This window comes from Grus americana, chromosome 1, assembly GCF_028858705.1.
Source record: "Grus americana isolate bGruAme1 chromosome 1, bGruAme1.mat, whole genome shotgun sequence".
NCBI lineage: Eukaryota > Metazoa > Chordata > Aves > Gruiformes > Gruidae > Grus > Grus americana.
Genome location: NC_072852.1, coordinates 71465297 through 71486092, shown reverse-complemented (window position 1 = coordinate 71486092; position 20796 = coordinate 71465297). Strand labels below are relative to the sequence as shown.

General features: G+C 39.6%; 1 protein-coding gene across 2 annotated transcripts in view; it reads right to left on the bottom strand.

Moving 5' to 3' along the window:
• The window catches only part of DERA (deoxyribose-phosphate aldolase), a 58909-nt gene that overhangs the window by 20369 nt on the left and 17744 nt on the right, over positions 1–20796 (bottom strand). Inside the window, exons 5-6 of one of the 2 annotated variants that reach the window (XM_054812977.1) lie at positions 20093–20227; positions 11775–11903 (exon numbers count right to left, since the gene is read on the bottom strand). In XM_054812977.1, the coding sequence (XP_054668952.1) occupies positions 11775–11903; positions 20093–20227 (264 nt within the window). The remainder of the gene's footprint in view (positions 1–11774; positions 11904–20092; positions 20228–20796) is intronic. The other variant, XM_054812978.1, reaches the window with a different exon arrangement.

The following is a 20796-nucleotide window of genomic DNA, read 5'->3' as shown; positions in this document are numbered from 1 at the left end:
AGCCCTAAAAAGATAAAATTATTTAACAACTTATTAAAACAGTTCATCATTGTAATTAAAATCCAAGTGCCTAGAAAAAAGTGGCACAAGAAAGGTAATTATTTATGAGGAGACTTTAAAAATCCATTTATTGTGAATTTGGGAGAGAATCAGCCTGAAAGAGTTGGTAGTAAAAAGAAATTGTTTGTTTATTCATAAAACTTATTTTGGTCTAGCATACCACTAAGAATCCCCAACATCTGCTCAGGGCAGCTGTAAGTAACATTAGGAACACTCAGCCAATTTATATCTTTCCTTTTTATTAAAAAATAAACAGGTCTTTTTAAATTATTCACTAGTAAATTAACATAAAAATCAGTGCTGTAGCAACTCACATTTTGTGGAAAGGCATCTGCAAGCTTTGTATGATCATCATGATCTAAACCTTTCTACGTTTCACTGACTACTTTACTCTTTATGTGATGTCCCACCTAATTTAGCAAATGAAAACGTAGAAAACCTACAAGCCATACCAGAGTCACGGCCGTGAATAATACAGAATGCATCACCGATACCTCAAATGCTGTATTAGTTGCCTCCTTCCAACTTGAACGGATTCTGTTCTTACCTTCCCTTTGCCTTCCACCATTTAAAAATTCCACTCAAATAAATCTCAGCTCCTCTCTTGCTTCTGTCTTTCATGAACCAGACATTAGACAATAACCTCAACTGGCAGAACCCTTCTCCGAATTATTTCTGAGTAATAAAATACAGTGATGTTAGTAGTTAATAATTACTTGTTCTCATCTGCAGCACTTTCATACATAGATTGCAAAGCGCTCTGCATGTTCCAGTGTTTCACTCCAAAACTGTGTTCTTAAGACAGTAAAAAAGGCACAGGAACCCTTCAAAACTAAAGGCTTCTCTTTACCCCTCCCTTACACCTTTTTTTTTTTTTTTTTTTTTTTACTTTCTCTCTTGAACATTTCAGCAGAAAAATATATTACTTTCTTCCTAGGTTTCTCTCTTGCCTTCAGTTTTTACTTCCCAATAGAAGCAAGTCACTGCAAATGAATCACCAAGAAGTTGTTCAAAAGCACGGAGTAGCTCTGTTTATTTTACTAGGATTTTTTGTTTTACTTCTAAGCAACAAACCAGCATTTCTGCAGTGCACTCCGAAGATGGTTATTTTAAAGCTAAGTGAGCTGTAATTCTAACCCAGGCGCTGGAAAGCGCTGGAAATGGCATCGCTACAATACCACAGGGTCCATCCAGCTGAAGCTCCCGGAGGAGCCTGCCTCAAAGCTGCGAGCGTGCTGCAAATGGCAACCAAGCAAACTGCTGTGAAGCTAAATTTGCTTACATCCAGAGAAGCTGCAAACACAGTACCCAATTACAACATAAGCACAACCAGTTAGCTATCAGCAGCATGTATGTGCTATCTTGTTATCAGAGCACCATCTGAAAATGCTACCCCTCCTCTTACTGGGGACCCGAAGTCATGATAAATGTGGCAGCCCCTTCCATCACACCCCACCAAGCTGCTTTCTCATCCTGGGGCCTGAGTTCATTTCAAAGCTCCATTTATGTGTAAGGCTTTATATTTCCTTTGAGCTCTCTACACGTCCGTTTTCCAGGACCAGTGGGAAGGATGCTTTTGAAGACATATGATTCATAATTTTGCATTGCATAATTTAAGTTTAACGTGCTGTACAGAATATGGAACATCATCTGTTTTCTTTTTGGTCCATTAGAGATGAATTAACAAATCTTCTTGATAAACTACAAGACTTCACCTCTGCGATGTTTGGGATAGGCTGGTAAGTTGGATGTTGGATTGGCAGTGTAACTGCAAAGGTGATGGAAGGAAGACTTTTTGCTTAAGAAGTAGTCCTGCCATCATCAAGGAGGAAGTTTGTCTACATCTTAGATTTAGGGAGAACTCACCCTGAGAAATCAGCTGCAGTTGTACACTGCAGGGAAATCACTTTATAGAACACATGCTAGAGGGGAAGAAACATCAAAGGTACAAATGACAATCACATGTCAGATCCCTGTTGACTTGCCATGAAGACTATGGACTTTTCTGTCATCTTTGTCTTTGAAAAAATCCTCTCGAAAGCAGGACTATTACAGGCAGCTCTGGGAAAGTTATTGTCTCTGGTAACTACAACGTAAGCATAGTCAGAAGCTAGAAATTGTCTTATCTGAGAGATGCTGAAATTAAAAACTATCATTTCAGAAAAGGAATTTTAAAAAAATGTGCATCAGGAACATATCCCAGGGGCTAAAATTCCAAAGTATAGTATCAAAGAAGGGAATATCTTCTGTTCTTTTCAACATCTTCCCATCACGGTTTGCACTTTGGCAACACGAATCATAGGAGCGCGTAAAGCCTGGGAGACAGGCTCTAAGCAACCCAGGTACCTACCAAGGAAGTTCAGATCTGTTTTGCAACTCACCAAAAATCCTGCAAGCAGCCACAGAGGCAAGCTGGAAAAAGCCATGGAGCTCTTCTTCCAAATACCACTGAAATAAGCACATTCCTGAAGAAAATTGCTATATCCTATGGTCATATTCTGATAGAAATATTTTCCTTTGGGAAAAGATTGATGAACTCTTTTTTTAAGACGATCTTTTAAATTCCGGTTAAAAACTTATAAATATAAGGAAGGCAAAATGTTAAACACGAGTTTAAATGTTTGCATTTGAATAATCGGTCCTGTTTAGTTCACTGAGGAATGTGTGTGTTGCATCACGTTACCTGGCTGTTAGCCTGGGTATTCAGCCTGTTTCTCTGCACTTAATGAAGTAACACTTTGAAACACAGCGTCAGCACCATTAGGATATGAGCTGCTAAAAGTTAGCACATGTCTTTATATCGATCTTGGTGTGTTTTAAGATGCAGTTTATCAGTACGAAAACTATCTATAACCTCCTTATGACAAACTCTTGTTTCATATGGCTAATTTTTGTCCCACTTTTATGTCTCGGTATGGAATTCACTTAAGTTTGTGTCCATCTCTTGGTATGCTTCTTTCTCTTCCACTGCATTCTTGTTCCTTATGATTAAAGGTGGTTATTCAAATCAGTGTCCATAGTGTTTCAAAAGCTGCCTATTGATGTTCGAGATCACATATTCCTAGTGTATTTTTCCATTCGATATCTTTCTCTTTAGAAGTCTAATTAAATGTTTCTGCTGTCATGACCATATACTTTCAAATCAGATAGGCACAATCACTAGGCTTTGCCACCTTAAAAAGCAACCAAAAAATCCCAGGACCTACAACCCTAAAACCATGCTTAGTTTATTTCCACATCTATATTAAGTTTCTGTTAAGGGACTGAATTTTCTAACTAGTGTTCCTACTTGCAATCTCTTAAAAGAAACTTTAATATTTCATAAGCCAATTTTGTATAATTGATAGATACAGTAAATTAAATATTTATTTCTATTTTTCACTGGTTTAGTCGAATTTAACACCTGCTGCTAACACAATAAAAAAACAACCTGAAATATCAGAGAAATAAATAGCACCCTGTACATCTATTGATTTTACATAATATTTCCATGTTTTAAAATTGCATTCTCAAACCATTACCTTCAATACTGGAGCTTCACAGATGCAAAGTTTTTTGCTATGAAGCCGGGTTATTTTAGTGGCATGTTTGACTAGAACTATTCACTGTGCAACGATTTCTGAGTCTGAGGTGATATGAAACTTCAGAAGTTTTAACTCAAATTCTAACAAATTATTTAACATAGAAACAAGGTTTCATTCATGGGGAAAATTAACGCAAAAGGGGTGCTTTCTAACCTCTCTGCATCAGTTGTTTTAAATTGAAAGTATACCATTTAGATATTCCTTAATTAACATGCTTTGCAAAGATCTTGAATATCAGCAAAAGAAAAATGCTATTCAGGCATTTAGGATAGTTTGTTAATAGAAGGTTGACCCCTCTGAACAGTGTGTTATACTGTCAGTACCTGCCTACTCTCTGTAACCCGCTATTTCACAATCAGTCGCAAAGGCTGAAGCATAAAGAACAGCCACTTTCTTACAGGTCAGGAAGTAGAAATCCGCAGATCAGAGTTCAAAGCCTTATGACACACCACAACGCAAGGGAAGTCCATAGTACCTGTCCATGCTTTGAAGACCAGTGTCAAAGAAAGGTTAACGTGCCGTATGATCCTTACTGATGCTGCTGTATTTCTGTTCTCTGAGATCCAGTGACAGGCCCTGGGATTTCTAGGGAGCTATCCTGCTCGTAGGGTATACTGCTCATTCCACTTTGCTCAGTGCAGGGACAACAACAAAAAATAGCAAAACAGGCGTACAGGAGGAATAGCAAATCTCTTTCATTTAAAAGAACATTTTGGGTGGGGTGCTATGAAAGCAGTTGAAGGGAGGCGACCTCCTTGCTGCTGTGGGCAGCGCCAGTCAGTCGCACAATGCACGATACCATCACCCTTGAGTACCACGGCAAGCTGTGCCGGCTCCCATTTCCACTGTCACTCCCCGGGTGGGCTGTACTAGTAAATCAGAGCCAGCAGCTACCACCAGAAAATTTCAAGACTTTTGTTTGCTCCATTTCCCAATTTCAGTCTTGACTGAGGGTATTCCATCTTCATGCACAGGCATGGAAAATTTCTGCCTTCTAATGAAAGTAACATATTTCTGCTTATATCTTAATTTACTAGACCTCACAGAGGTCCTATAAAATATGCAATGTTAATTTTGCATATGGAAAAACAGAGAAGCTGAATTGTCAAAGGTGATGATAAATTAGGAGTTGTTCTGCTACCTCAAACAATCCTACCCATCTTCTGGCTTCATACCTAACTTGGTATTCTTCTGGTGAGAGGTGCTTGGAAATAGCACTGTTTCTACTTGTAAATGGGGGGTGGAGGAGGGAGAAAGTCAAGCGGTGTGGATAACACAAAAATCAAATGAACAGGTACAGATCTGACAGATGTCATCTGTTTTGCTTTGGTATTTCTTCTTTGACTTGAGTAGAGGCTGTATATTGCTATTTTCTGATTACAGTAGAACACCATGAATAGAATAGACCTTTCACAAAATTAGCAAACTGAGTTGCCAGGCATCCTGGTATGACAAATAACGAACGGCCCCAGATAACTACCTCCCCTCAGATATGGCTGTATAGGCTAGCACACAGTTCAGTAAGCACATAAATAAATGCATAACAAAACGTGGCATCGTATCCACATCTGAGTTTCTAGCTTAAACTGCAAACAAATGAAGTTTTACTGTATACACTTTAATTCTCTTCTCCCTTCACAGACTCTTTCCCCATCCCCAACATCTCTGTTTCTCTTCTGTATTACTTCTGTCTTCTACTTACCCAAACAGGCTTCTGTTGCTCTTTTGACTCTACTGAAAAGACTTTTCATTAGAGACTGCCCTAGTGTTTCTCCATCACTTTCCATTCCTTCACCTCTGATTCCCTATACATACATTATTGAGCTCCAGACAGATTTTTAAGTCTCATTTTGCATTCCTTCAAGGTCTGCTTTACTCATGCCCAACAGTTTTTTTGTGTTACTACTCTTTGTATGGACTCTCATCAATAATTCAAACCTGAGGATATTGTGATTGCATTGTTAGAACTGTTCAACTCCAAGCTTATCTATCACTCCTACGTTATTTCTAGTGATTAGCTGCAGTATCACTATTAAGCTTGTAGGCAATTACATCATTTAAGGGAGCAGCCTTGTACTGTCTTACTGATCATGCTGCTATCTGCATTTTTATACCACTGGCTTTTTTCTTTCCCCCCACTCCGTACCAGAATAAATGAAGTCACTTGTTCCTGTAGAGACCTCTTTCAGACTGATTGTATTTAAAGACCATCCATCTTTTGATCTAACTCCTAATCCAAAAACTTTTTAGTCCATAATATCATTCAAAATTTTGAGACAGTGTCTCTGCATCTTGGTTCTGCACAGCATGTTTTGTGCTCGTTCCTTGCAGTAAACTTTCAGTGATCTTAACCAGAGCTCTGAACATGCAGAACAACCGCAGACTATGCAGAATGCAGGACATCTGCTGCAACAGACAGGAAAGTTATAAACTACTAATATAATTCCATAGCATTAATTACTGTCCTGATGAGCCTCTTACAGCAGCCAACTGCAATCACTTCTTCATATTCAAGACAGTAACCAAGGCTATGTTCCTAAAATGACATACAACGCTGCATCTGCATGATGCAAAGTGCTGAAGTAGTACAAACTCTGCAAGTTCAAATTTATCTAAAAATTCTGAAGGAATGGGCAAATCATTGGACAAATTAGGTATTGTCTGCATGCATGCAGACAGAAGAGAGCTGACATAAACATCATTTTATGCACTCTCAGTAAGCTGACAGAAATTCAGAAACGTGCTCATGCCCATGCTAGATCTAATCTGTACTGCCAGAAGATCACAGCCAAAGAAAATTGAGATTATTCTCTACCATTTGACAACGCACGCGGGAGAACTTTCTCTGCACTGCACTTTGTTCTCTGAAGACGAGAGGTCAGATGCAAGAATACGCTACATTTCAACATCCACCTTCCCCAGCCAGTGAGCGCAGCTCAGCCAAGCAACAGCACAAAATCCCCATCACACCTTGGACTCGCTCTGACTCCTGCTTGGTTGGAGGGAGAGAGGAAATGGCCACCAGACTGTGACCAACAAAGCCTTAGTCACCAGTCAGGTGGTAAGCCCTCTTCCTACACATTCAGAAGAGTAAGGATTTATTAGTTTGTCCCCAGAACTAAACTGAGCCTCCAGACCAGAGCTTAACATCATCTGTCACCCTGGAAGGCACTGGGAGCCAGTTCACATCTGTAGAAAGGAGCTGCCAATTTTGACGCAGTTTGCTTTTAGATGACCACAGCCATGCATTGCCCCTGATTTCTGATGGACCTAAAGTGTACCCTTTACAGATGGAACTGTAAACTCAATACAGTTGGTTGTATATCAGATGGGCAAAACAAAACATAAATTGAAGTTTTGGTTTATATCTGTTACCAAGCCTTCTCCCTTGGTTTGCCTTTCATTTGGAAACGCTCTGGGCTCTAATAACTGACTGACTTAGTATCAAATTACAGCTGAAGCTACAGACAAGTAATTAAATGAAATCTTTCTTTAAACATAATATGACTCACATGCTATTGAGGGGACCCTCAACTTCCGATTTGAGCATGGGATTTAAAGTCAAGAACTCTCAAACAATCTCAGCTTGACTTTGGACTTGTCTGATACGATCCTTGTCTCATACTTTGCAGAGCTATTGAGAGATTTATTCTGCTAATGTCTGTATGTACTTTGAAGACGTAAAGTGCTAAGTGTTATTACTTATTCAGTAGTCTTGTTTCCTATGTTAGTCACATTTGCGCAAAGCATGCCTAGCTTTTCGGTCAAATTTTGCTAGTTTGGTTTCCTTTCTTCTCTTTCATTTTTCATGAAACATTTGCTTGGTAGAAGTTTTGGATCATGGCAGTCCACATCCAGCAGCAGGAAATTCATCCCTTGCACTTAGCTGCTAGAATGTTTATAGCCACACCACCTAACCCTGCTCAAAACAAATCTTTGCGATACAGTGCTCAAAACAACAACAGCTATTGGTACCTTAGAATTTGTCTTCCTGTTATTCATACTAAAAATGGATCTGCACCAATATTCACTACAGTATAAAAACCTTATCTAAAGCTGAGGTAAAAGCTTTGTGTAGCCAGGCATTATTTTGTGGTGCTCCAAACCACATGTCTTGGACTCTCTCCTCTTATAATCATTAAGCTGTTATATCTTTTCTTAATTCAGGACTAGGCTTTTGTGCGGTGGGATGTTCTCATTTTACGGAAAACTCTTCAAGCAGTACTCCCATGTCCTGAGTTTTCTTTGTGGGAATCTTGTGGCACTGCTTTCTGCTTTTAGAGACAAAGACTGGATACTACAGCCCTCAGCTAGTGAAAACCACTAATTAGTTTGCTCTAGTCATTGTCTGGAAGCTGTATGGTAAAGTCAAAGATGCAGTCAGCTTCCCTTGAGAAGCTCAGGTACTCAAACCACCATTAAGACTTCAAGAAGCTCAAGAAATAGCAGTGGATGTTATAAATCAATGACCAAAAATTCCCTGATTTAATGCTGAGATTTTCTCTTGGTTACCTTTCAGAAAACAATGTGCTCCTTTGATAGTGACACAGAACCACTGATGTGCAATCCTACCTGCCATTATGTCCTCCTTAGCACTGCAAGGATTATTCTTACCAGGTGAGTCACTGTCCTTAGAGGGCTGTCAGCATCTTTCACTCAGAAACAGGTTCTTAAATATTCCAGAAGAATTTTTAGCACGTCAGTCAAGTCTGTAAAGGTGCGGTTAAAAGAATTTAAGAGAAGTGGGTGCCTGCTCCCATTCTGATGTCTTTCTCTTCATGTACTGTGCTCGAGAAGGAAGAAAAAGTAGTCATGGCACTTTGGAGATACTGTTTCAGACACAGGATGAGCCAAGAGCCACCACTTCGAATAAAAGCAAATTATCACACTTCACTGTAAAGCAACACTTTTTCCCAAGTTTTTGCAGATGCAAGTGTTAACATCTTGTACAAAGCACCATTTCTACAACTGGCCTCCACCTCCAGTGCACTGCTGGGATCTGCGCGTCTCACTGGGCTCAGCCTCACTCACTGGTGTGTAGCGAATGGCTTCCGCTGAGTCCTGCAAGGGCTGTGATTCAGAGTACAGATGTTTGCCTACAGAAACAGCCTATGCAATCTGCTTTGAATATAGAAGTGCAGAGGCACACCATCCTGAGTCTTAGCACAGACCTTAGCGTTCTTTTAGAATGCCAGCCAATGCAGAGGTGCCCATTTTTTGACCTTTTACCATCCATTTTCAAGTGTGCGCAGGTGGCCTCACATCCAGCACCCCACCTGCTAGCTGAATCAGACTAAATGTAACATGCAGGGGTTCCCAGTATACACCAGTAATTCCTCGAGAGACCACAAGGAAGACTATACAGAAATTTTGGAAAGTTATTTGAGAGAGGAGACATCTGGATTGTATTCCTTGCTCAGTTAATTGCTTTGTGTAAAGCAGAGCAACTTTATCAGGAGGGACTGAGAGCCTTAACGGCAAATACACTGTAAAATTGACCCTTGTGCGGAAAAGAACCTCAGTCAGAGAGACCAAGTCCCAGACATCCCAGGCAAGCTTTTTAACCATGAAGCCAGTGATAAATCAGCATTGTGTTACTCTCTCAGCCTTCTGAGTCTCACAAATGAGACACGTGGGAAATGCACATATTTTATATATGTTACCACATATCTAGTGGCTCTGTGCTTCAGGACCTAGGTGAATGTGTGCATGCTCAGCAATGGCAATGTACACATCTGTAAGGCTAGGATTTTGTGCTCCCTACGATAGGCTTACATCATGCACTGTGGACTGAAAACAGTTTAAGGACTGCACATCACATCCTCAGTGGCACTGATACAGCCGCATGCAAGGCAAGGCTGTAAACCAGATTGTTGAGGTGGTAACCATTTAAAAAAAAAAACAAACCAACAAATAAACATGTTGCAAACCAATCAAAAAAAACCCAAAACATAACTAGTTATCCCTTTTTTGAAGTAATATTCAACCATATTACTTCGAAAGCTCAGTTTACAATGCAGCATGACGAGTACCTCTAACAGCATGGCTGAAGGAGCAGCAAATTTTGAAGTAAAGGACAGGAACAATTGGCCAGCAGCAGCAAAGACTTCTAAAGGCAGTTTTGCGGTTGAATCCACTATACTGTGTAATTCATTTCCCCATATAAAACTAATCACTGGAGTCAAGTTTATCAGGTGTTGCTTTTTTATCTTCAGATAAAAGTTGCCAGGGTCTGCCATATCCACAAGATCATCTGTGGTTTTTTTTTTTTTTTCTTTCCTTCTTTTAGATCATGACAGAAGTTGAAAAAATAAATGGATAATAAAGCTAGAATTTAAATATACCATGCCAAATTACTTTCTCCCCAAAATCTTACACATATGCAGATCAAACAAAATTCAACTGAAATTCTGAGGTTCTCTGCAGTTCTGACAAGTCAGTCTGAAAAACTGGCCCTCAATACATGTATGTAGGGCACCAATAAATTCTTATTTTTACACCTACCCACAAAGAAAAAGCAAGAGACTGAAAATAAGGAAATTACTGCACATATTCAGATGGATAAGTATCTTGTAAAATAAATAACTATGCAAGGAAAATCATTAACAATAGAGCCATCTGCTGTATTTCAAAAAAACTACACCAGCAAAAAAATCTGAAAATGTTAAAATGCTTTACAACCTGAATTTTTCACTACTCCATGTTACAAAAAGTGATCATAATGATTAGTACATCAGTTTAAATGACAGGAAATGTGTATTTCTTACACGTCTTCTAATTAAAAGCAAAATTTACTGGCATAATACTGATCCTCTGTATCTAATGACACTAATTGACACTGTAGCTGAGCATGTAAAAAGCCTGAAATGCTTTCCTTTCCATTTGAAGTAGATAAGCATAGTGTTGTATAAGGAGACAATGAGGTCAGCAGCAAGTTGAATATTTATTTAAATACTGACAAGACACTTGGATGATTTTTTCCTTGCTCTAAAATAAGAAGAAATTCCAGGTCTGAAGAGCTTACAGTAGAAAAAAAAAATCAGCACAAAAATGAGGGAAAGTTTAGAAGACAGACTAACCCAAGTGGTTCTTAGTATATCTTTACACTTCTCTCTATCAATATACTTGAAGACACCTTTTTCAAGCACGGTGGAAGAAGCAGGTGTCTAGAACAGAGTTCAAGGAACATAGCCTTATCAGCCAGTTCCCGGTTTTGCATCTTAAAGACAGAGTTAAAATCCTGGTTAAACTAGGGAAAAATTATACCAGCACAGGCCCAAAGCTGCAGAGAGAATATACTGCTGTAAAACTGCGCTCAAATGGGTGCTTCGCTACATTCAGTCTGCACTGGCCATAGCTATGCAAAAAAGTAATACCTACAAACTAAATGCAGCCCCTAAAAACCCTATCCTGCTCATGGGAATGTGTTTCTTAGCTGAAAGGTTCAGGACAAAAGACAGACAGACTCCTAAACATCAGGTCTGATGTAATTGAGTTTTCAGACAGGGAAGACTGAACTCCTTTTGAAGCGCCAGTTGCAGGTAGTGAGTGCTACTGCTTTTGAGTGTTCCAGTTGTAACCAGTTATAGCCGAGCCCATCCCAGCACCTGCTGGATGCAGAGTTCCTCCCCTCACTGCATCTCCAGTACGGCTGGTTTCCCGAATCACACTCTCACAGAGGTGGTTAGAAGTGATCGCAAACCAGAAACAAGAGCTGTCAGCATGAACCTGCACAGGGAAGTTCCCCCTGCATTTAAAATAAGCTTACGAGTCGTCTACCTACACCACATCTGTAGTCCACCACAATTGCCTGGACAATATGCATATCCGGCCCAAACGTATGTGTCCTTATCAAATACACCAGGGATCATACGTTTGACAACAAATATTTGTTCCTACAAATTCTGTCATTTAGCAGTTTTAAGTGTTATTTAACATTTCATGCAGTTTTTGTAGGTTATACAAAACACGGGACACTTCATTACTACACCTGCAACTTCGGTAATTGCTGCATAATAGTTTTTGCCTACTATTGGCAAAACCTAAACTTTCGTGACTTGAAATTTTTAAGCTTCATAAATAATACAACAAAAACATTCTTAGCTTAAAAAGAAAACCACATATATTTACCTGCCATCATAGCTATCATACTGGCTTTGTAGACATTAGCAAGGGACCCCAGTTCACCTGTCGCCAAGATTGTTTTCATATGAGCTTCTCCACAGGCCTCACGGCACTGACGAATCTCCTTGTAGAGACCTGGGGATAAAAGCATGTGAAAATGATCAAAGTTGCCTGAGAGACATTTTCAAGTATGGCTGTAATTTCCACTTCTGGATTAATTTCCAATCTTATAATTAGTCATAGCACTCAAGAACTTAAGTTTTGTAAGTTCAATAAATTACATGACTGGAGGTAATTAACAATGCCACACAGTTTCAGACTTAACTTAATCGCTATTAATGTCGGTTCTCTCAAAACTAAGAATGTGCACAGTATGCCAAACACTCATGAATACATCAGGAGTAAAAAATGCTATGAGAGTCAAGATTGATTTTAAAACAGCTTTTTCAGCAATAAATACGGTAGTAAATTGAATCAGTACTCAGGCACGGTTACGTTTTCCTGTCCACATCGTATCACCACTCTCCCTGTCCCCTTCAGCCCCATTTGCCAAAGGGTTCAGCCTAAAAGACACCAAAGGTGCGAACAAGTTGTCAAATTACAGACCTTAGTGCCACCTGGGATGTCATGACATAGCCCTCTTGGCTTCCAGCTCCACGTCTCACTTTGGTCTCTTGCCATACACCCTAGTACCATGGGACTGCGTTTAGGCATCTGAATCCCACTTTAAGCTTCTTGAAAATAAGAATTTCCTGAAAAGATGCATTCAAATCAATGTGGTCTGCTAAAATCCCTGGTGAGGAGAGACCGAGGCCTGGGATCGAACGTCAGGGACCAGCGAATCCACACGGATCTGCATTTACAAACCAGCTCAAGTGGTTGCATTGCCCATGAGGTTAGCGAGGACTTGGACCATTGCCTGCCGTGACGTCAAACAGCCTCAGGAAGGCTGGAGAAAGCACCACGGCAGGAGGGTCAGCGGGACAACATCTGCCCAGCAGGACAGCATCTGCCCAGCGTGCTGTGGAGCTACCGTTCCCAAACCTGAACTCAGGTCCCAGGTTTGCCAGCCTTTCAGATTGCTTTTCTTCCCCTGCTGCTTTGTAACCTAGATTGGTCTTTTGATGGCAGACATCCAAGGGACCTCCGCTTCTGATGCCCACACTCACTGAGGAAGCCAGCTGGAGTTCAGGAGGGACCTTCAGCTCTCCTTAGCTCTCATCTCCAAGCAGTCAGTGTGTCCCTGAGACAAACTAGCACACATCCCACCTGCCCACCGCTTCTTGATGCCCTGCCACTCAACCTCCCAGCCACCGGCTGCAGCCAGGGAGCAGCAGGGACAGGGAGGACAGGCCAGTATTGGGCTGCTCACCGATGTGCCCAGAGCACACCACCCGCTCATAAACTCCTGCAGTGTGGTGGCCAGAGGCACGCTTAACTTTCTAACAGTTTCAGTAAGGACTGGAATAAATATGGACATAACCAACTGCATTTTTTAAAAAAGGCTAGAACTTGCAGATCTGGTCAGGTAACGCAACACAGGGGGCACAGGAAAACCCATCCACCCTTTTTTTGGTAAAATTCAACAGTGGTCCCACAAAATTTTAAACATAGAGAGATTAAAATTATCAAAATGTAGCTGTTAGAAGCTGGCCACTTGGGGATGATTAAGACTCATCCAGTGTTAATGGTGGGGAGCTCTTACAGTGTACAGTCACCATTTCTGGGATTTGAATTAAAAAAAAAAAGACACAAAATAAGCAAACAGGATCCTTTGCAAGAAAGTCCTTTTCACAAATTGTATTCAATCTTCAAACATGTAATTGAAAAGCTTGTTTATGGAAGACTAAAACACAGCTTTTCACAAACCTTTCTTGCTAAAAAAATCCAGGATATGGCTACAGAGACTAATTTTTTCCAGCAATACTAGCTTTCTTTTCCTCTCAGTCCTGAAGCAAGACCCAGAAACATACAGTAGGGTTTGCCAGCTGCTGTATTGCTGGACCACCCCTCCACCCGCAATGCTGCTGCATCCTATTGATGCCATCGGCACACCAGGCGGCCGGGGCTGGGATCACTGGGGTGGTCCTCTGAGATGTACTACATACATTAGTAGACAACTGACTAATGCACTTAGCAAGTCCCTTTATAGACACGAGGCTTCACCTTGTTTCTTACCGTGTACCAAAGGTGTGAATTAATCAGTACTAGCATGCAGTCTAACATGTTTTATTGATCAATTGATGATACTCCAGAAACCTACATCAAATCGAGACTCAAAAAGGAAATACAAAGAAACTCTGCTATTTTCTTGTGCATTTGATAACACTGCTCATGTTAGATCCAAATGCAGTCTTTTTTTGTGGAGTGACTCTTTCCTGAAGCTTTTGGAAAAGCCAGAGAAAGCAGCTTTCATGTTCTTCTAGTTTCAGTAACAAGAAGAAAAGACTCAAGTTTTCTCTACCTTTAAGATACACCACCAGAAACGTCAAAATAAAATCAACAAAATGTACATTTAGGTTGGATTCCATGAAAAGAAATTATATCCTCATAGCTGTTGTTCGCTGGAGTTAGTACCACAGCTACAGCATCCTCCCTATTGTTGGAAGGTACTTTTATATGCAATTAGTGCCAAGATCATTTGAACAGTCTCACTATCTGACAGCACACATCAACCCACGGACAAGAACAACTGAGGGTGTTCCATCATCTGTTTCTATCAGGTTAGCTGAGGTGGTGGAAAAGTGGGCATACTTCAATGGGGCAGGTGTGTAGGTAATAAATACTTCTCTTTATTCAGAGACCAATTATTGCAGACAATAGCTGGCATTCATAGGACATTCTCAACCCTACAGTAAAAGCACAAATAGAAATGCATCTACCTCTGGGACAGAGAAAATTAAGCAGAGCACCCCAGTCCCAGTGCAAGCAGGGATTGCTTTGATACAGAACAAGTGCAAAAACTCCTACTCCTTTCAAAAATAAAGAGGTTTCAGTACTCAGTCAGATTTAAATCAAGGCACAAATAACTTCATTATCCTGAAACTTCTTGGCAAATGTCTAAAGTACGGGTGGAGTTAATAGCACTTGAAAATGCACTCAGTGTTTTAAGGGATCCTGGCTTCTTCTGGGACAGTCTGTGCTGCCAAAACGTCCATCACTTAACTACTCAGTTCCGTCAAGCCGATCAGTAGCAGGAGCAGAGCTGGACACTGCAGTTCTGGGAATACCGACAGCCTGTGCAGAACACCAGTAACTGACACAGCAGATAGAGCTTCTCTGGTTAGCAGCAGTGGCAGAAAGCTTTGGGGAAAAATCTCTATATTGCAGAAAACCCCACAGGCATATTTTGAACTGTGCACTAAGACCACCATGAAGAGATTGCAAGAGATTCTCCTTCTGACTGCTAAAAACAGAGACAAGATAATCACGAGCTCTCAAATGAAATGGCCAATGCAGTGTAGCATCTTGAACATAGCACCAACAAACCAACACTATCCATTCTAAAAGGAGTCTAAGTCTTACCCCAGGAAAAACAAGCAAACAAGCAAGCAAAGCAAAACCCAAAGCAAGGCAACTTATATAGAATATATTTGGAGCCAGATGCCCACTGTAGTCTGCAGTAGCTCCACTGACTTAGCTGTAAAAATGGATGTGACAAAAGAACTCACTCACTTTGCACCCACTTATTTAAGATAGCTTACTGCTTTTATGAACTTTAGATCTGCAATTCTGATGCATTTATAGAAGTCAGAAAAACTCACATTTTCTAGGAAATGAAAAAATACTTTCAGATCTGCGGTTTTAATTCCACCATTATAAAAGATAAGTGTTGGAAGGTGTTTTCTTTGGTAGTATTCCTAAAATTCTAACTATTCAGTACAAACATTACATTGCTTTTAACAGGTATTAAATAACCCAAAGAAAATATTCCTCCTCCTACATATCTCAAGCAAACATCCCTGACAATTACTGCTGGCTATAATCTGCCCTAGATTGTCTAGATGGCATTTTACTTTGATCTAATACATTCGTCCTACAAATCACATAATAAAGGGGCTAATCCGTATCTCCTACATGGGAAATGAAAATATTAAGGGGAAAAAAAACCAATCCTGTCTTTCAGCTGGGACAGAGTTAATTTTCACAAGAAGCTGGGAGGGGACACAGCCAGGACAGCTGACCCAAACCAGCCAAAGGGATATTCCATACCATGATGTCGTACTCAGCATATAAGGGGGGAGCTGGCTGGGGAGGAGGGGTCACTGTTCAGGGACAGGCTGGGCATCGGGCTCCAGCAGTGAGCATATTGCATTGTGCATCACCTGCTTTGTATATTCTAAGTACTGTTGTTGCTATTTTCCTCTTCCTTTGCTATCCCAGTAAACTGTCCTTACCCCAACGCATGAGTTTTACCTTTTTCTTCCAACTCTCCTCCCCATACTACCAAAGAGGGAGAGGTGAGTGAACAGCCGCACGGTGCTCAGCTGCCAGCTGGGGCTAAACCACGACAGCAGCTTAAATTATTACGAAACAGCTATTTTCTACAAATGTGGTGATAAAAACACTTTTTTTTTTTTTAAATTCAGCTTATTTTCTGTTTTTATCTAGTCAGTCACATTGACTGATGTTAAGGTTAGAAACTGAGACGAGGGGGGAAGATGTTTCCATTTCTGTTAGACCAAAAGATCAAGGTAATCATCATGGGAAACTGGAAAATGAGCTGGAACCCCTTCTGTCTTGCACATTAATGGCAGGTTTGTTAACAAAATGACAAGTACAAGGCTATCAGCACAACACAACTCTTTCAGTTCTGCTCTCAGCCACATATGTGCAGCTCCAGACTCCAGCGATTCACATGAAACTGAAAACAGAGCTTGGCTTCAGGAGTTTGAGCTGCAGCTGACAATATAAGAAAGAAATTGTGCAACTAGACTTTGAGGTCCCAAGTTAGCTTGCACATCTAGAAAACGGTAAATCAAGCTATGATATTTCTGAACAACATGTGGAGTCTTTTCCAAGTCTCTGGAGTGGGGAGTGTATTTTCTCTGCCCTGTTTATATAGCACAAAAGGGGGCTCCAATCCTTGAACAAAGCCTCTAAAATCACGGTTGAATAATTACTAACAGAATTGAAAGGCAGCTTTCATAATAAGGTTATACCTAATTTATATCATGGATGCAGCCACATTCAAACTTCTTTTTTCCCTTTTTTTGTAAAAAAATTCAACTGACACAGAGCGAACGATGGGTTAACAATACCTCTGAAGCTGCTGACAGTGTAGTATGTCCAGGTGTTTGCTAAAAGCTGTGGAACTAGAAGTAACATTACAGCACCCCAGACAGCTCCAGAAGGTACAGCAACTCCAACATATTCAATGATAACAGAGAAGAAAAAAAAAAAACTAAATAAATCCAGTTTCTTTCAACAATTTGTTGGCCAACTTCATCACTCATACAGGCTCCACATTCTGTTCTTATTTAAATTGTGATTTTTAAGCTTAATCCATACTTTGTCAAGGGATACAAGACAATGATTGAATAAAGTATTGTAAAGTAGTATTGCTTTAAAACCTAATAGGTTGTAAAAGGTATGTAAGTTCATAAACTTAAATCTCATTTAATATTGTTTTCCTACATAAATTAGCTGTCCAATAAAGCTGCTTTCATGTTCAGCACTATTAAAAAGATTTTAACAATTACTTTGTAAAAATCTAGAAAATATATTCTGAGTGCCATAAAGAGCTCCAACGATATTTAAGAAGTGCTTTAAAATAACCTGACATAATTGGACATACACTAAAATATTTAATAACCAAACAAGCCTTTGAAACAAATCACAGAGCAACACTATTCTATCATGGTGACCCCAATTATTGCACAGGCTAGAAAAAAAAACCTTAAAATATAAGAACAGTAAGATAAAACACTCTACCACATACATATTTTTGTCAATAACTCCTGAAGCTGTGAAGATGGGCAGCATGAGAAAATAACGATAAAAATATATTAGTGTTATAAGCATAAGCAGAGGTTCTGTCATAACTGCAAAGCAGCTCTAGTTGATGAAGCGCCTTGAACACAGGCACAGTTACTGCACTAGACTTTTCAATTTTATGTAATATAGGGATTCATCCCAGAAAAAGACTACTTCATCCCTTCTAGTTTTCTTGAATGTATTTTATACATTCTTATGTATCATATCTAATCATTAGATAGAGGTGGAAACCAGCATGTTCAGACAGGTAACATATATCTATTGAAAGCTAAACAGGAAGTCAGAACACTAAATTTTCAGATCACCTACTGAAGTGATTTTTTTTGATGGGAAGTTAAATATTATAATTTTTCACTCTGTAGCATCACTATCTGGATTGCAAGTAAACTCTGTTCCCGAGGTACCTTTTTTTCAAGACCATGTAAATATGTGCCATACACAGAATCACATTCATGGCTAAACATTCAGAAAACATTTGGAAATAATTTCAATTCTGCCCTCAGTAAAAAAAATGTAAACAAACCATTGCAAAAAAACAGATGGCTTTCAACCTTGTCATGACTTCAGCTCTGGATAAAAGAATATGCATATCAAATCAAAAGTCATCCTTAATTTACTTATTTAGTGAATTGACAGCTTTATATTACATCCATCATTGCTACATCTGTGTACTCCTCCTCTGTAATTTGTGATCACAAAACCCAATTAATTTCCCATACAGAAAAACCTAATAATGTATGTCCAGCTCATTTCAATCACCGATACGAACTTTCTGTCTGAATCTAGCCCTGTATTTCTCCTCAGACTTTTCCTTAATGTAATCCTGGGCAACGTAACCTCGAGCCTGGATTTGCAATTGCCCACATGCACTAACTTTCTGATCTCTGCTCTATGCCCCTTGCATACAAACCCTTGACAGTGGTTTGTACCATGAAGTCTGAAGCATGGTAACCACACTTAAGGCAGAAATTGCTGCAACACAGACTTTTTCAGACTCAATTGCAAGTTGCTGCTCAAGTCCACTTTAGTGGACCTTTTTTAGTCTTAGTGACAGATCACTGACTCAGCTCACTTTGTATCCAAGACCAATACACGTTCCCAGCGGAGCACAGCTCCTGGAGGGGGTACCTGCTTTGTAGACCATAGTGTAGACCCTAACAAAGATACAGCGTAGGAAGGTGTGCATATAGTCTTGCTGCCAGCTGGTACAGAACTTGATCCATCATTCTGTCTTATTTAAAACCGCTCAATCACCCAGTTTCCATATTCCAGCAATTTCTGAGACCATACCTTAACTTAAAATAGCCACCCTGAAAGAAACAAATGTCTGCAGTAATGCCCATCCTCAAGAAGTCACACATTTGTATAGCTGCAAATATTTAAGAGTAAAAGGCTGGAGATGGTAAATAATACAAAAGAGGTCAAGATGTTACAGCAAGTGGAAACCAGGACATCCGTCCTGAAGACACAGATGCAGAAACACGTGGGATTTTTTGTTCGATTCTAACTGCTAATGGGAAGGAAGACCAAAATCAGAAAATATGATCTGTTACCATGATGACTGTATTTCCTTAACCAAACCCAGGTACCAGGGGTCCTTTACGAAGTCTTCCAAGCAAACAGGCTATTATGGAGCTGCATTATACAACTAAATGGAAAATTCATTCCAAGACAATGATGTGTTTACCTTCACATGAAGATTAGTTATTGAAGCATTGTCAGCACTTAAGGCAAACCATTCACAGTACATTAAGGAGGCAATTAGAGCAAAAACCATCTTCAGCATTATTGTTCTTACTAATTAGTAGTAGTCTACAGACACAAGAACATCAATAATAATATGAACAGTCAATTTGTACCCTCAAATTTCAGGAAAAAGTAAACAACTAAAATACATATTTTTGTCAAGAATTGAAACATGTATATTTAACAAGGTATCGTCTACATTAGCAACCCCTTGGGGGTTTTAACAAAATTGTTCAAATAATTAGGCATTTACTTCCATTTTACTTTCTATTTTTTAATCCTGTACAAAAAAATCATCTAAAGGCATAGAAGGAATAGGCCTGAATTTTCAAAATACAAAGTCATTCTGCATGCCCAGCCTGACAGGACTTGTAACAGCATTCTTTTCAAGAAATGTAATCATTTGTCATAAATTAGTTACATTGTTTTTATTTAGTTCAGTGCCCCAGATTATCAGCCACTCTTAGGGGAGGGACCAAATTCTTCAGGGACTGATGTGGAGACTTGAGGAAGAGACAAAGACAGAGCTCGCACGTGCATATACAGAGGTTTAGGTTCCTTGCCAAAGGGTGGGTACTTACCTTCCCACTGGCCAGTCAGGACTAGACTCCTGCTAATGACAATGTCAATCTCTCTGGCACCATATTCCACAGCTAGCTTTATTTCGGCCAGTTTGGTTTCTAGAGGAGTTTGTCCAGATGGAAACCCAGCAGCCACTAGCAAGAAGGGGAATGGATGCAGGTAGAGGGAAGAGAATGTTTTATAAATTGACCATAAAATTGCATATACCTCTAATACACTAAAGAGTTTGAAAGTTATTCTTTTTTTATCCCTACCATGATCCAAAAACATCTAAAGGCACCTCATCCTACCCTCTCTTCATCCACAAGAAGCATTAGCTCTTCCCTCAAGAACCAATGTCCAGCAAGATACTTAGTGTATCTTGTGAAAAGATCTTTCACATGCCTTAAGTTTTTCCAAAGCAACCTAACATAAGAAAGCACAATATCTATTGCTTCCAGCAGAATTGAGCAAACAAGGAGTGAACTCATATATGAAGCAATGCATACATTTTTAATTCTTTTAAGAAATATTTCAAGTTAAATCCTAGTAATGTGTTTAACAGCCAAATCACAATATAGTAAAAATTGCTTTCAAGATTGCATTTATGATGTTTAAGTACAAAACCCAAAGGTAACTTTGGAAATGGAAAAAATAATGGTTTTGTCAGAGATCCTCTTTCTCTCTAACATATAAATGCATTTAGTATGTATTTTTCCCCTAC